The sequence below is a fragment of the Ostrinia nubilalis genome, chromosome 4 (assembly GCF_963855985.1).
Source record: "Ostrinia nubilalis chromosome 4, ilOstNubi1.1, whole genome shotgun sequence".
NCBI lineage: Eukaryota > Metazoa > Arthropoda > Insecta > Lepidoptera > Crambidae > Ostrinia > Ostrinia nubilalis.
Window position 1 is genome coordinate 16378005 of NC_087091.1, and position 16525 is coordinate 16394529.

At 36.9% G+C, this 16525-nt stretch overlaps 1 protein-coding gene across 2 annotated transcripts in view; it reads left to right on the plus strand.

Moving 5' to 3' along the window:
• LOC135071260 (uncharacterized) overlaps nucleotides 1-13475 on the plus strand; it is a 152091-nt gene extending 138616 nt beyond the window's left edge. For both annotated transcript variants that reach the window (XM_063965049.1, XM_063965048.1), the window contains exons 4-7: nucleotides 6996-7074; nucleotides 7744-7912; nucleotides 9534-9875; nucleotides 10974-13475. In XM_063965049.1, coding sequence (XP_063821119.1) covers nucleotides 6996-7074; nucleotides 7744-7912; nucleotides 9534-9875; nucleotides 10974-11331 — 948 coding nt within the window. In that variant the 3' untranslated portion in view covers nucleotides 11332-13475. The remainder of the gene's footprint in view (nucleotides 1-6995; nucleotides 7075-7743; nucleotides 7913-9533; nucleotides 9876-10973) is intronic.
• Nucleotides 13476-16525: the final 3050 nt, after the last annotated feature.

Sequence of the window (16525 nt, forward strand, 5' to 3'; positions counted from 1 at the left end):
TTTGAATAAAATAGATAAAACGAAAAATTTAACTTAGTATCCTTCAGAAAACTAAATAAAATAAAAATTACATTAAACAAAATTTCAAGACAATAAACACTGGTAAAAAATCAAAACTAAAACTCTTAAAAACACACCAGATAAAAAATTGAAAACTACATAATAAAAAAGGCTCTGATATGCATACGTCAGAGGTGCATAGTAAAAAAAAAAAAAAAAAAAAAAAAAAAAAAAAAAAAAAAAAAAATACGACTATCTGTTATAACTGATCTGTAACACTACCGGGGAAACTAACACCACTTGAAAATTCTAAACAGGTGCCAATATAAGAATCCCGTGAGAGATACTCTTAGCTAGAGCTTTTTTACACCTATAATTTTCTCTTTACGTGGAATATAATTTACCGAACCGGTCCTAAGCATAGTAGATTAATTGATGAAATACTGCAGCATTTTTAAACCCTTTGAGGTTTCACTCGTGTAGAGCAAGAATATTTCTTACACACTCTTACGTATTTTTCAAAATACTGCAAAATAAAACATTGCACAACATAGGATTTCAGTTTATGTGCAAAAAAGCATTTTATCGCCCACTTGTGGATCTCACTATCAACATCAATTTATTACTCTTTTATCACCACCGTAAAATAAACTAGTAATAAAATTGAAATAATATTGTAGTAGGTAAGTAGGTTACCGTTATAAATTATACGCAAAAATATTTTCAACTTCGTAAACTTATTTATTTACGATGATGATCTGTACCAAAATATATCACAACGGTAGGGAGCTTTTAAATCTCTCCATACATTTCGCCATCTGTCTAAAAACTTTAGAAATCAATATTCAAATCATCAAATCTCAATCAAAGACTAATAAAATTGCTGATACCCAGTATTCTGTAACAACCTCCCATTGAAACGGTTTCATTCATCAACATACTTTCTGTATTGCATTCCCGCAACGCGTGTATTGAACAACCCATTTCTAACCAGCAAGCGCACAGGTGGTTCCAATCATCTAGGCTTGTACTCTTCGGATAGGCAGCACCAAGAATCCTAATTGTTTTTCTTTATTGCCATATAAATAAGGGTGAAAATACTTTTGCTGTTAGACTCTACGATGGGTGCATAACTCTCTCCGGACGGTTAAACCGGAACAGACGAGGCTGTGCAGAAATACCGAGATTTATCATGATTAGGAAGTGAGATTAGACATCAGCCAGACACAAACGTTTTGATTAAAATGAGACTTGTAAATTGTAATGTAAACTTTTGAAATGAACGAATTAGTAGGCAAGTACAGGTATAAAGCCTTTGGCTTCTGTACCTATCTCAAGAAAATTGATCGCACTAAAGCTAAAATCGGTCTGACAGTGAAGTATGAATCCCTTTTACTTTATTTGTAAATAAATTAAACATTTCACAACTGTCCCTGTCACTTCTGCTTGTAGGAGTGTATCTAGCATAGTAAACATTCAATTTCATGCATACTGAACTCTTTATTAATTGCATAGCCTCAAGGAATTTAATTACTAGTGTCTGAGTGGTTTAGAGTCGAGGCAAATCGTCGCGGGCGGCTGGAGTTAACCTAGAATTAAACGTGCTAATTGAAAAGTTACACCTTTGCCATTTATGTATCCGTTTATACATGCAAAATAACGAGTTTATGGATTTAATCTTACTTGTGGACAGCCAATTATGCAGGGTTTAATAAAATCACGAAGACTGTTTAGCATCATTCTAAATTCCAGAAAACAAGAAATTCAAAGAAAACCTTTAGTCAAAATTTAATTTTAAACTTTCCAGGGAGTTTTAATATTAAGAGACCATCTTCAACATTTAAGTATTTTAATATGTTCACAACTCAAAAAAGATTTTAAACAGATTACTAATTAAGCTGTTGAAGAACTAATTCGGTAATAATAGCAGCAACTGTCTAGATGCCGGCTCCCCGCCGGCCGGCGCCACATCTAGACATTAACGAATTCTGCACGCGTTGTTCTCACCTTGACATTGAGCGGCTCTTTGAACAGCTTTATGTAACCGCATTCAAAGAACTAGTTTATTTCCCAATCGCGGTGGAGACGTCTAAATATTTTAGTCGTTAATCTCCGCGCTATTATAGAATCTAGGTAATGTGGGCTGGTTTTTTTAAAGCAGTCTGGAGATTTGCGTGCTTTTTTTGCAACTACTGGAATTTCGATCGGCATAAGCTTGCTGGCTATAAAAATAATGACAACATAATTAATTATATTCCAAATAAATTAAAATTTTAAATTAAATGGGGGACAAGAAGTTGTATCTCTAATAAATCAACATTACAACGTAACCTTCCACACCTATAAAAATGCAAAACCACAAACATTTGCTGTTACTGCGCAAGAGCATACAGTAGCTGTCACACGCGAGAAGAGTCAACATCGTCTTGACCTTAAACATTACTCGTAGCACCATCACAAGACCTTAACGAATCTATCCCCAAACACTAAACCAACAAATCTCAATTACATTATACGTAGAGTTCGTGTATTCTTTAACGACTATTTCTACCAATATTAGACCAAATTCTATCTCTATGCATGAGCCAACATCTTAGTAGAACTAATCATTAAACAATATCTAGATTGTTTATTATGTGGTTAAGTATTTCAATTGTTGATAGATTTTCCAAGACTGCCCTAACCTTTCGTAATTCCTATAACACTATTACAGGGCGAGCCCACGCATTCGTTGGAAACGCGCCGATTTCGCCAGAGATTTATCGCTCTTATGACACGGCCCGTTTCTGCCCGGATAAAATATTATATTGATTGTAAAATGCCCGCTAATAGAACCGAGATTGATGGATCCGATACGGTTTCTTTGAATTTTCCAACTCGACAGAATGGATTCGCAGATGTTATTATGTATATGGGCTATGCTCGGAGTTTCCCTGCGTGATCGAATCAGAAATGAGGAGATCCGTAGGAGAACCAAAGTAACCGACATAGCTCGCAGAATTGCTAAAATCAAGTGGCAGTGGGCGGGGCACATAGCTCGTAGAGACGATGGCCGTTGGGGCAGGAAAGTTCTCGAGTGGCGACCACGGGCTGGAAAACGTAGCGTGGGCAGGCCTCCTACTAGGTGGACCGACGATCTGGTAAAGGTCGCGGGAGGAGCCTGGATGCGGGCAGCGCAGGACCGTTCATTGTGGAAAACCTTGGGGGAGGCCTTTGTCCAGCAGTGGACGTCATTTGGCTGAAACGAACGAACGATTATGTATTACGATGTTCAAGGAATGATCTACAAATTGAAATGTCTAGTATTTAAAATGTTTACTTTGAACACATATTACTTTGAATGTTATGCTTCTATTAGATCGTTTGATAAACATTTATTAATTTTCAGGCTTTACTAGTTATATTGTGTTATTCTAATTCATAATTTTAACTAGGCGCATTGGCTGAGTAACGTCGCGACAAGTCAACAATAGGAGACTGGCACAGATTCTCCAGTTCTAAGTCACATAGCAAACAGCAAACTGAAGTAGTGCGTAATCCAAACATTGTATTTTAACACTAATAGTCTAAGATCCCGCTATACAACGACCTTCACCGAGATGCTTATTTGATGAAACATATTTTATATTTAATTTAACATGTCAATAATTATATTGCTTAAGGGTTGCCTAATAAATTTCAGTCCAGGATATGATTAATTAATCATTAAAAAAAGATTTTTTTTTTAATATTTCATCGGTTTGACTATTAAACAAACTCCATACCAATCGAAAGTATGAAGCCCATAGAATATGCAAACGTTAGGTTGCCTATTCTTTTCCAGTCATAACTCTCGGGTTGCCAGGTATAAACAGGTAAATTGATAGAGCATTTTGCAACGGTCTGATAATTTAATCAAATTTAAATGAAAATAAAGATTATTTCATTATGAACACGGTGGTATAGGGTTGCCTGCGAAAAATCAGTCCTGAATGACGGTTGTCGAATTTTGTAAAGTGAAATTAAAACTGAAAGGTGACATTTTTCGAGTAGTTGGCAACATTTGGGAAAGACGAGTTGTATGAGACGTTTGTGTGTCTTGTCAAGAGGTGTCGCTTGGGTGAAGAAATTTCTCCAGTGTTGCCATGCTTTGGGAGATTTGGTCCAAAAATGTCGAAAGTGGAAATAACGACTTCCGGTCAAAAATTTGGATGACGCCTCCTGCAAAAGGGTCGTGCAAATGATATTTGACCATTTTCATCTCGATCACCTGGCAACATTGGCAGCTACGGGGAAAAGTATTTTTTTCGACATGGGTGTCTTTAAAGTTAAGAACGGACAGAAGGAGATATGGCAGAAAATATCCAAAAATGGGGTTTGGTCGGTTATACGACCCAGATTATGGGAAAAATCCGAAAAATCAGAAAATCAAGATGGCGACCGAGTGAGCGGCCATTTTGTAAAAAGTTTCAGATTTCTGATTTTTCAAATGCATTTTTTGGGCAGTTGGCAACATTTGGGAAAGTCGAGTTGTATAGAGCGATTACGTAGTTTGCTGAGGAGTATCGTTTGGAAAAACAACATTTTCCAGTGTTGCCATACTTATTGCATTTTTCGCTTAATCTAGACCATTTTCCGCGCCGAAACCCATTTTTACTTTTTTTCTAACTTAAACCAATCCCGTGAAACAATTCCTTAAAACCACCCAAGTTCCAAAATTTTGTGACCCCGTAACTGCCAGTGTTGCCAGGTAATCGAGATAAAAATAGTCAAATGTCATTAGTTTGACCTATTTGCAGGAGGCGTCATCCAATTTTTGGACCAAAAGTCGTTATTTCCATTTTTTACATGTTTTGACCAAATCTTTCAAAGTACTATGGCAACATTGGAAAATGTTGTTTTTCCAAACGATACTCCTTAGCAAACTACGTAATCGCTCTATACAACTCGACTTTCCCAAATGTTGCCAACTGCCCAAAAAATGCATTCGAAAAATCAGAAATCTGAAACTTTTTTACAAAATGACCGCTCACTCGGTCGCCATCTTGATTTTCTTAATTTTCGGATTTTTCCCATAATCTGGGTCGTATAACCGACCAAACCCCATTTTTGGATATTTTCTGCCATATCTCCTTCTGTCCGTTCTTAACTTTAAAGACACCCATGTCGAAAAAAATACTTTTCCCCGTAGCTGCCAATGTTGCCAGGTGATCGAGATGAAAATGGTCAAATATCATTTGCACGACCCTTTTGCAGGAGGCGTCATCCAAATTTTTGACCGGAAGTCGTTATTTCCACTTTCGACATTTTTGGACCAAATCTCCCAAAGCATGGCAACACTGGAGAAATTTCTTCACCCAAGCGACACCTCTTGACAAGACACACAAACGTCTCATACAACTCGTCTTTCCCAAATGTTGCCAACTACTCGAAAAATGTCACCTTTCAGTTTTAATTTCACTTTACAAAATTCGACAACCGTCATTCAGGACTGATTTTTCGCAGGCAACCCTATACCACCGTGTTCATAATGAAATAATCTTTATTTTCATTTAAATTTGATTAAATTATCAGACCGTTGCAAAATGCTCTATCAATTTACCTGTTTATACCTGGCAACCCGAGAGTTATGACTGGAAAAGAATAGGCAACCTAACGTTTGCATATTCTATGGGCTTCATACTTTCGATTGGTATGGAGTTTGTTTAATAGTCAAACCGATGAAATATTTAAAAAAAAATCTTTTTTTAATGATTAATTAATCATATCCTGGACTGAAATTTATTAGGCAACCCTTAAGCAATATAATTATTGACATGTTAAATTGAATATAAAATATGTTTCATCAAATAAGCATCTCGGTGAAGGTCGTTGTATAGCGGGATCTCATACTATAACGTTAGGTCGGTGAGTAAACGAAATGATGAGCGAAAAGGTTAATTATTCATTATTCAAACAAATTATTTACTGATACAGTCGTCATTGGCATAAATTATGCCAACAACCATTTCACACCTTGGCATTCAACACGCCAACCCATTACCTAATATTTGAATAAATATTAATACATAGTAATAATAATGTAGGTATCTTTAAAATGCAGTTCTCCAAGATTGTACACGCGTTTACGAGTATTTACTTAAAATGTAGTAAGTAGGTAATACTCGTAAAAGTTGATGATAAACTTTATATCCGATTTATTATTATATTGAACCTACATTGAAAAAGTTCAAGTACCCATACAAATTTTAGAAAATATACAATCTTCCATTAAATATGTAGAGCGAGGTTGACATTGCTGGAATGAATTCTTTAGCAGTTCTAAGAATTACTATTGAGTGTCGCTAAGTTGACAAAGAAGCGGTTCTTTAGAAATGGCAAATAAACACATGCCCAGAAGTGGGACAGTTGGCAATTGAACAGTGTTATGATGACTTCACCGCGTACATTAAATCAGCATCATCGATTCATCAAATGTGTGAATATGAGCATATTCAAATTCATGTCCCTAACATAAATTTGTTAATAAACATTATAAAACATGAGCTACTTTCTTTAATAATAATTAGTAATATTCGTTTTCAAATGTATAAGATCAAACGAAGCATAATTCAAAACGAGACTAATAATACTTTACCATTCATATTAATGCTTAGAAACAATATTGTGATTGTAAAATATAGGTCATAGTCCCGTCACATCGATCATCCCATGTAACAGTTTAGCAGCTCAAGGTCTTCACTTCACAATGTTTGTCGCGAACTAAATTATGGCAGCTCTAAAGTAGCCAGAGCCGCCGTCGCTCATAATGTCATCGTGATGAATCGCCACCAATTACTCGGTGAAAATCCGTTTGATTTCATCTTAGTCATGCTTTCGCGACTGATTTATTGAAGAAATCATCAGACTTTCCGCGAGTAAAGAAAATAAATACAATTTTATTTCCTGTGCGTTTCATTTAGTCTCAATGATACTATTTTTATGTGAAAGTGAATTGTAAAATTTAATTGTTACAGGACCGGGACAGCAACCTTTCAGTGCCAGCGCGATGGGAGGACCGGAACTTGAGGAACTACCTCAATAAACCCACCGTAGGTCAGTGAAATGACTCTTAAATCCAACTCTATTCTACATTTCTAGTCAGCATACTAAAACAGGCTTGATGTAGATAAGATATACCCAGTAATCTAGTGCGAGTATACTTGAAATGACATAATGCATGCATGTTATTAAATTCCATCGTGGTTAATATTGGTTTATGTTAAGCGTACTGAACTGAATCCGTAAACGAACTAAAGTCGCTGACATAGCCCGACGGATTAGCAAGCTGAAGTGGCAATGGGCAGGGCACATAGTACGCAGAACTGACGGCCGATGGGGCAGCAAGGTTCTGGAGTGGAGGCCGCGTACCGGAAAACGCAGCGTGAGACGTCCACCCACAAGGTGGACCGACGACATCATAAAGGTAGCAGGAAGGCGCTAGACGCAGGCCGCTACCAACCGAGCAAAATGAAAAGCATTGGGGGAGGCCTATGTTCAGCAGTGGACGTCCTATGGCTGAGATTATAATGATAATGATGATGATGATAATGAAGCGAACTGAGACTATAAATTCATTCTGGACATTATTTTTCCCTTTACTTTGCTTTATTGCGATAAGATTGCCTTAATCTTTTGTATATTTCTTTCTTTTTCTTTTTTGTCTTATGTGGTGTAAGAATACTATTATTCTATCTATCTTCATCTATCTTTCATCAATTCCAGAGAAAGCCAGCCGCTGGATCGGCGGCATCTACGACTACAACGCGCGCGCGTGGAAGTGGGGCGGCGAGCTGCGCCGCATGCACTACCAGTCCTTCAGCAAGATGAAGAAGATGACGCCCGAGCAGCTGCAGTGGCACTGCATCGCCATGATGCCCGAGCTCAAGTACAGGCAAGTGCAACAAATTATCATCTTTTCCTGGTGGCAGTTGAATTGTGGCCATATTATTTTGAACTTTTTTGAACTTGAAGGCCTGTCCATCTGTCGCCATTCACTATAATTATGTTGGCGGCGTGCTCAGATACCGTCAATGTGCGAGAGGGTTTGCCCCGAAGATCGGCTACGTAAGCCATCTCCGGGCACACCAGCGCCTCCAAGACAACTAGGAGACAGAGTGGTAGGTCAGTTGGATCATCATTTTGAACTTTTAGTGATTCAATCGTAAGGTTCAAAACCATTGAAAAATATTTTTCTCTAAAATGGTGAAAGGGTTAAAGCTAGTCAGTGCACTTAAACCGCTTAATACATGTGGAAGCAATGCAGTACCTACCAGATTTTCTAGCAAGGTATTGGAGATGACTTCCAATGTTTAAAGAGTTCAAGTACACTCAAACAGTTTACCACGAAATATCACTTAGATTACATGTTGTACCTACAGAAGTGTTTAGTAGAAGGCCTATCAAGATAACAAAGATAATACCGGACGTTCTACTTCACAGAAATTTCTATCGAAATCAAGAGTCAAGCCAAATAACACAAAAGGAAATAAATCATAACCTTTTCAATTTTATTAGTTCGTGACAAATTGGAAATTGGGGAGATTTGGAGGGAAGCTGTAACATAAAATGAAACGGCATTCGTTGAGACCCCAAACTTGGCATTGAACACAAAATTTAATTATTGCAGTGTGTTTAGTTTGGTCCACAGTTTGTGGTTCAAGTGGAATTCCTGAATTAACTTTAGTACCTAACGACGTATTTGGAATGTTATGCTTAGTTAATTAATTAATTTAATTAAATATATTTACAAGTTTGCTCTATCTGGCTCAGAAATAATGCAAACCGATTTAAGTCAAATTCCACTGTTCAATTCTAATTACCAGAGAAGTTACCAAAGTCAGACATAGCAATAAAAATTTAGTTCTATTGATTCAAGGTCAAGACTTGTCATAAAATGTGTCCAGCAAAACATCCCAAACGCGCATTTGTTTCACTTGCACTCAACCTTTTAACGACTCCCCAGTTATTGGACGGAACGATTATTGCTAAACAGCGATCGATATCACGAAAACCAATATAAAAGTTTACGATTCGCAAACCGAATTATGCGGTGGGCGAACAATGGTTCGTTAGACACGTGGCCGTGACCGACGGCGGATTATGGCCGTTGCTGGACCCTACTGATGCATCGAGCAAGGGGACACATAAATGTTAACCTATTTATGACACCCAAATAATGTATTAGGAAAACATACCCAATCTATTGATAGACTCTTTTCAAACTCTATCTTAGAAGCACTCGTACATTTAGCGAGTGATATAAAGTTAATTGAACTAGTAAGTATCTATGTTATCTTCAAATAATGCCAAGATAACCTCGAGTGTGTAGTATTCTTAGATCACCACCTACTGTAGGTATACCCAGGCAACGAGCCATGGTTGAATTAGCTTATCTTTACGAATATCAGTCAAAGATAAGGTTTATAGGGCTACAAGAAATAAGATTTTTGCCAAAGAGTTAACAATGTAGTAGGTACATAGTATTTTCTGACTTTATACTTTTCATTTTTCAGGTGGGCACCAGCCAGCTGCTACCAGCCGCGCCAGTACATCTGCCAGACGAAGCTACGCAAGGTCCCCAAGTCCAAAGTGAAGGACCTGCGCCGGCGCTGGCAGCGCATGGGCAAGCTCAACGAGATCACGGCGCCCAGCGTCAGCCGCGAGGTCAGCGACCCCAAGACCAACGACGTCACCATCAACCCGATGCTGAGCCCGAAGTCCTACGACCTGCGCCCGAGCCAGCTGCGCCTGAACCCAAACACGATCCGACCCCCGAAGCCTCACCACCTCAGGCCGAATGAGCTGAGGAAGCGCTCGCGCCCGACGCATCGTCGGCTCACGAAACCGTTCCCTGGGTAAGACTTTTTGATATGCACACATATTTTCCTCTGGTGCTCAATCAGTCTTGAAATATCAATGGAATCATGAAATTCGTTTCTAAGAGTAATCTCAATACTTATAAACCGTGCTTTTTTAAAAGCTTTTGTTTTTTTTATAAAAGATTATTAGCAATGTATTGCCCAAATTACTAATAGTCCTGGTAGCCCCTCGTGTTAAGCTAAATAAGCTTGTGTTACGAGTAGGCTCACCACAACAGTCGAGCGGTGGTGGGTTTCGAACCCGCGTTCCTCGGATCTCGAGTCGGTCACTCCGACCCCTTCACCGTTCGGCTATCGTGGCTTTACTTACTAATGGAATTTATAAACTTTAGACATCTATGAGGTTTGATCGTTATCATATTCATGTATGGAAGACCTTTAGGGATTCGTAGAAGTTATTAGAAGTTACAACTATTAAGGTCCACTTAAAAGCAACTCTATTCCAAAGTACCAAATTAATCGTAGATTATATTAAATTCCTTGATGACATTAGTCCAAAACTTTGGCCATTATCGTTATTAACCGAACCGATCTCTGTACAAATCTACTTGCGAACAAAACACATTAGCTAACTTTTATAGCCCAATAACATCGAAATAATTGTCCATAAATTTTTAGATCGTTTGTTACGAGCTGCTTTCAGACATGAACATAAAGTGAACGCCTAAGAACCACAAACTAAGAACATTTAGGGAATGTTAGAAGCAATATAATTAGCATAACAAAAGCACAGCAATAATCGCTTAATCCAACGTCACGACGTTCTGACAAACATGAAGAAACTGAATATATTACATTAGATACCGTTGCTTGTTGATACTTTATTTTTCATAGAATCGTTTAAAAGCAATACAATTATACAGATGATGTCCAAAGTGGTCACGACACCCAGGGTTTGATTGTGATAATATTACAATAACAATTTTGTATTACATTACCATAGATCACTAAAAGATACCTACTGAAATAAAAACATGAAAGTGGTACACAAGATGTAAGACTTTGGGAGTACATACCATAAGGTTTAGACCATTGATCCAGAATAACTTTTGTAATCACAATTAAAACTTCCAGGTACCAATGGAACCGGCGCGACCCGGAAGCCTCTTACAACTACAACGCCAACCTCCTCAAGTCAGGTAAGACTGGTCTCACGCCGCAGCAGGTCAAGAGCCACCTGGCTCGTCTTCAACACCTGCGTGATAAGCAACTAGAGCGGCAGAGAAGAATGAAGGAAAATGGCGACTGGTTGGTCAATGACGAGCCACCTCGTATGGCCAGGACCCATGCAAGGACTTATACCGTCGATAACAACATCAGCGCGCTCCATCCGAAGACTATTGTCGAAGAATTCGATATGCTCCCGCCACCGCCGCCACCTGTCCCCATTGCTAGGCTGACGCGAGGCGCCTTCAGAGGCTACCGACCTTAAGGTTGCTTTTAGAAAGCATACGCTGACCGTCGGCGTTGATAGCCAAAATGTATGCTTACTACTAAAGCCTGGTCCGTGAGCACGTAGAATCCCGTCCAATGACCCCAAGCTACCCATCCCTATCGCTCGCGCGTAATTATGTTGCTGTCGCGCTCGCACACTCACTGCGGGCGCCCGTCGCACAGTCGCGACAGCAACATAATTACGCGCGAGCGATAGGGATGGGTAACTTGGGGTCATTGGACGGGATTCTACGTGCTCACGGACCAGGATTTACTACTATTACTATTACTTGTAAAATTTATGTAAGCGTCACTCAAGAACGTTTACTTTAGGACCATATTGATCTGCCAGCGCCGACGATCAGCGTGAAATCAGCCTATGACTTCCAGACGAGTTGACGACCTCTGCTAACATGTTTGATGCCTCTCATCAACATTCAAGCGGCTTGACTTCATCTGGATCTTTGTCTTCTCTCATTTTGTATTAGGCTCATGATCTTTAAGATTTCGGTTTATGTATCGAGGCAGTATATTTTTAAGAACAGTTAAACCACCGATCAGAATTCGAAAATGTCTCTACTAAATAAAGCATGAGTCTTGATTGATATTTCTGGTCTTTTTCCTTCTTCTGTAGTCCTCTTGGGAATCATTAATTCCCTAGAAGGTACTACGACATGGTCCACACTGAATATAGTCCAACAGATCTGAACTAGGTTGTACTTTCCAGTGTGGATTGCACCCTATCCTATGTTCTTCTTCTCTCTCCTTCTAGAGTAGCCAGAACGTGACGGAATATCGTTTCTATTCGCCCAGTGACTGCCTTAGTTACCAACTATAGATTCCTTCTGTGTGCGTTCAAACTGTTTAGGTTAGTTTTCTTTGTATGTGAGCAAGAATCTTTCAGTATGTTTCTATGTGATGTTTTGTAACTTTAGTGTCAATATCTTCAGATGTTCCATTGTCGTGTTGCGCAGTTGTGTCATTGTGTCAACATTTCGTGATTCTCTTGCGCACACTTGGGTTCAGAGCAGCTCATGAACGCAAGAAATCTGTTACATTTTATGTGTGTCATTTTGTTCGTGCGTATTTATATTCAAATGAGATAATTTATGAAAAGTCGAGATAAAGTAAACATTGATTGTATTTATAAAAACTAGTCAGTAAGTATATTTCTACATAGTATTTTATATGTTAAGAAATAAATACTAATGCAGTCTAAAATGTTTGTAAGATTATTTTTTATTTCAATTAATATAGCGGTAGTATTACACAGTTTACTAAAATTTACTTTTTCTTACCCAAATGTATTTTAGTTATTATTTTATCAAATTATGTGTCGTACATTATGATTGGCATTTGTCGTTCGAATAAGAGTTATGTAAGCCACGTTCCAGTGTGTATGTTAGGTGAATCGTAGATTCTACTAAACTGCCAAGATTTAGTCCTCGCATTTATACGACGAATTCATTTAGGTTAAGCCCTTTCGAGGAATATTCCTTAGGGTGCATTCATACTGGCTATAATATTGTAGTATACCTAATATATTCTGCCACACAAACACAGTGTATCTCAGCCAGTACAACGTTTCAAAAAGTCTCAATCTATGCTTCTAATTATTTACACATTTTAAATTAATATTTGTTCGCCAGTATGATCGTATCCTTAAATAGTGACATTATTTTAATGGCTGTTTTAAAGTCCATGTATGTAAAACAATTATTTTTAATAACATTTACTTATTATATAAGCCGCTTTGTTATCATTTCGTGTTCATTCATCATAATAATTTCAATGTTGTGATTGTGTAAAAATATAAAATAATTATTTGTATGAAAGTTAATTTAAACACTTCAACTGTTAAAATCTTAAAAACTAGTCTACTAGTTACTTGTAGTAGAATAGTATTATTTCATACCTCAATGTAAAATTAATATATTTTTCAAGATTTATAGTGATTTAATCTTTAACCTTTGACAAAATATTAAAATCTTTACTAATATTGTTAACTTGTAAATGCAAAAATTGTAAAGCTGAATTGTAATAATTCATTAATTGGTGTAGAACTAAATAGTCTATGCACTATTTTAAGTAATATTATTCGATTAAATTAAGAACCTGAATAAAGAATCAATTGAGCATTTATCTTTATTATTTTTCACGGACCTTCCTACTCTCTTTCAGAAAATATAGAAATACTTAATGTTCAGGAAAGCTTCAATTGTCATGCAGCTGAGTAGGGAGGAACTCAGTTGAACAATTGAAACAATTTCATAGGTACTCTATGAGAGAAAACATTTTACTATTGTGAGACTAATTTCTTTGCATCAACAAAATTAAGTAAATAACCCTCCTTCTGGCGTAGTCGGGTAATAACTAATAAGGTACCTATTAATCGATAAGTGAAACCTCTAAAACAACTTAAAAAAAAAAAGAATTTCGCAATGTTAAAATTTTTACAAAACCTCTTGAAGTTGAGTGTAGCAGGCAATTGAAGAAAATTATTAAAGAAATCAAAATATATGAATACCTAGATATCAATTTTTAATTTTAAAGTCGTCAAACCACCCCATAGCGCCATCTAGCGGCGAGTAGATAAAACTTCCTACTACACCTATAGCATTCAGCAAAGAACCTGCGAATCCCATCGTAGTGACTACAAAGATACGCCATCTGTGAAAAACTATTTCAGGAATTTACAATGTGCTAATGTGTATATTTTCATGTTGGTAAATAATTTTCATTTTCATTTCATTCATTTCATTCATCATTTCATTTCGATTTTCATTAGGTCTATTTTATTGCCGGACCAACATACGAGTATGAATAAAATTTTACAATGCTTGAGTATGTTTATTTTCAAAAAGGATTCACCATTATTCATTATTTAGTTTAGTATTTATTAAAAATAATCTAAGAAATGTATGACATCAAATTTTAATATCGATAGTTATTTATTTACAATTTAAAAAATAAAGGTGGTGTGACGTAAAAAACGATGGGTCCGTTTGTCCATCGATTAATTAATTACCAATATTAAATTTTTGCATTCCAATATTTTTAAATTATTTTTTCAATCTATTATTAAGCTAGGTAGGATACAAATTACAATTTTCATATCGAGAAAACGCAAGCTATTACAAGGGACACAACACAATATAATGTTTTACGGCAAACACAGGCAGGTGCTCTGTGGAGGTAATATACCTACTACCCACATGTTTTAAAATAATTATCTTTTGAAAGTAAATCTTAACATTAAAATGCAAATACGCCCGTAATCCAAGTCGTAAATTTTCAGGATTAAGTTTAAAAAACAAAGCTACACTATAAATAATAGGATCAACGACCGAGTGACCGAATCGGCGGAATTTCCACGAGATGCGCGATACCGTCGCCATGGCAACCACGCCCAAACAATCGCCTTTCATGATGCCCGCCCGGATTGTGTCTAAACCGCAAACAAATCTAACCACTATTCCCTAGGACATAAAAATGCAATAAAAGGTGGTAAACTAGGTGTCCAGTTGGGAAGGAAAAAATGAACCACGTAAATAGGCACATTGTTAAGATACGCTGATATATCACTTTATCGTCTATTTTATTACCCATAGCAATGGGTAGGTACGTAAATTCTAGACACAGAAATAGGTTTGTTCACCCCATGTTAATTATCTACAATTGACACAGCTTTATTATGATTCATTTCAGAGAAGGAGGAGTTTTTCATTTTCAGTCTCAACAAATTTATTACTGAAAGTGAATAATTACTCCAATTTCCGAAGTGTAACATTCTCGGTCGCAAGTCGTTGCCCTCGTTACACTTCCTTCAGCCAACTCAATGGCCGTTACTAACCTAAATTGTATGAATTATTGAAATATCTACCCCAATAAGGCAATTGGTAGTCAACAATACTTATTTTGTATATTTTCAGGTTGCTTAGCTGCTTTTCTTGTGAAAATACATGATTCAGAGTTTAATAAAGTGTTTTCGAAATTGCTTTGAATTCCCCCAAAAGATATTTTCATTACTGACAGTTTATGTAGTTATGTAATAAGTTACTACCTACCAATACCAATGAAGGGAGAAATCATGACGCTATTACGGCTATAGAAAGGCCTGACGGATGAAACTAAGGTAACATGACCTTAAAACCTTGATTCAAGTTAGAACTACTGCAATCATGGCTAATCGCGGGCAAACACAAACAGCGACTGGTACACATGACCTGAATTACCGTACCTTTACCTACTCCCTTCACTGCTCTCAATCAATGTTAAAAGTCTAAACTTGAACCTGCGAAGAAATAAAGCATTCGAAAAGAAAAGAACATTCTTCATTTCCATGACATCTTCCATTATTCAAGAACTTTCTATAAGCACAAATGCGGTCACTTTCAGGTCAACACGGAACTATACTTTTAGATGTTAAAAGTCGTCATAGAAAATTTGCCTAAAATAATGACCGTCCATGTGTAATTTTATATTCTGATTTTTTTATTTAACAATGAGAAAACGTAATCAAAGGATCTACGATCTACGTAGCCATGCTGAAAAAACATACCTAATGTTTATAAGTTTATAGGATGGTCAGCACATAAGTTGTAAAAGACCGTAATAATGATAGGTAAAGGAAGAAAGAAAGCTTAATTTCAGCAGTGTATGTACACGGAAAAACTAAAAGCTGCTATTCCAAGTTTTGCAAACAAATAAACATTACAGGCTAATGGCAAGAAAATTCTTAAGTTTTGTATTGTTTGTTTCACAAATTCCACGTGCGTGTTGGGCACGCGTTAGTGTGGCTATGATGGATCTTCTCGAACAAAGGTTATAATTTGGAAAACAATAATATTCTGAAGCTTACGGAATACGAACTACTGCGAATAAATCTACGTTGTTTGTTCAGTGCTTTCGGTATTTTATTGTTGTTTTTTTAGGTAGTCTTTGTGATTGTCAGTTTTTGTTTGTCGTCGTAAGCTGCCTGGTAGACGATTTCACAATATGATTTAGTTTTAATAAATACGTATGAATACTTAGTTTACTCTCAAATTAATACTTATGCCAAGCACATATGTAGGGATGTTGGGTCGTTAATAAGGCTACTCTAACTTAAAAGCAAATCAATCACCTATCAAAGCATAACTAGATTATTAGTAATTTGTATAAATATGAGGGGTTAACGGGATTTTTAGTAT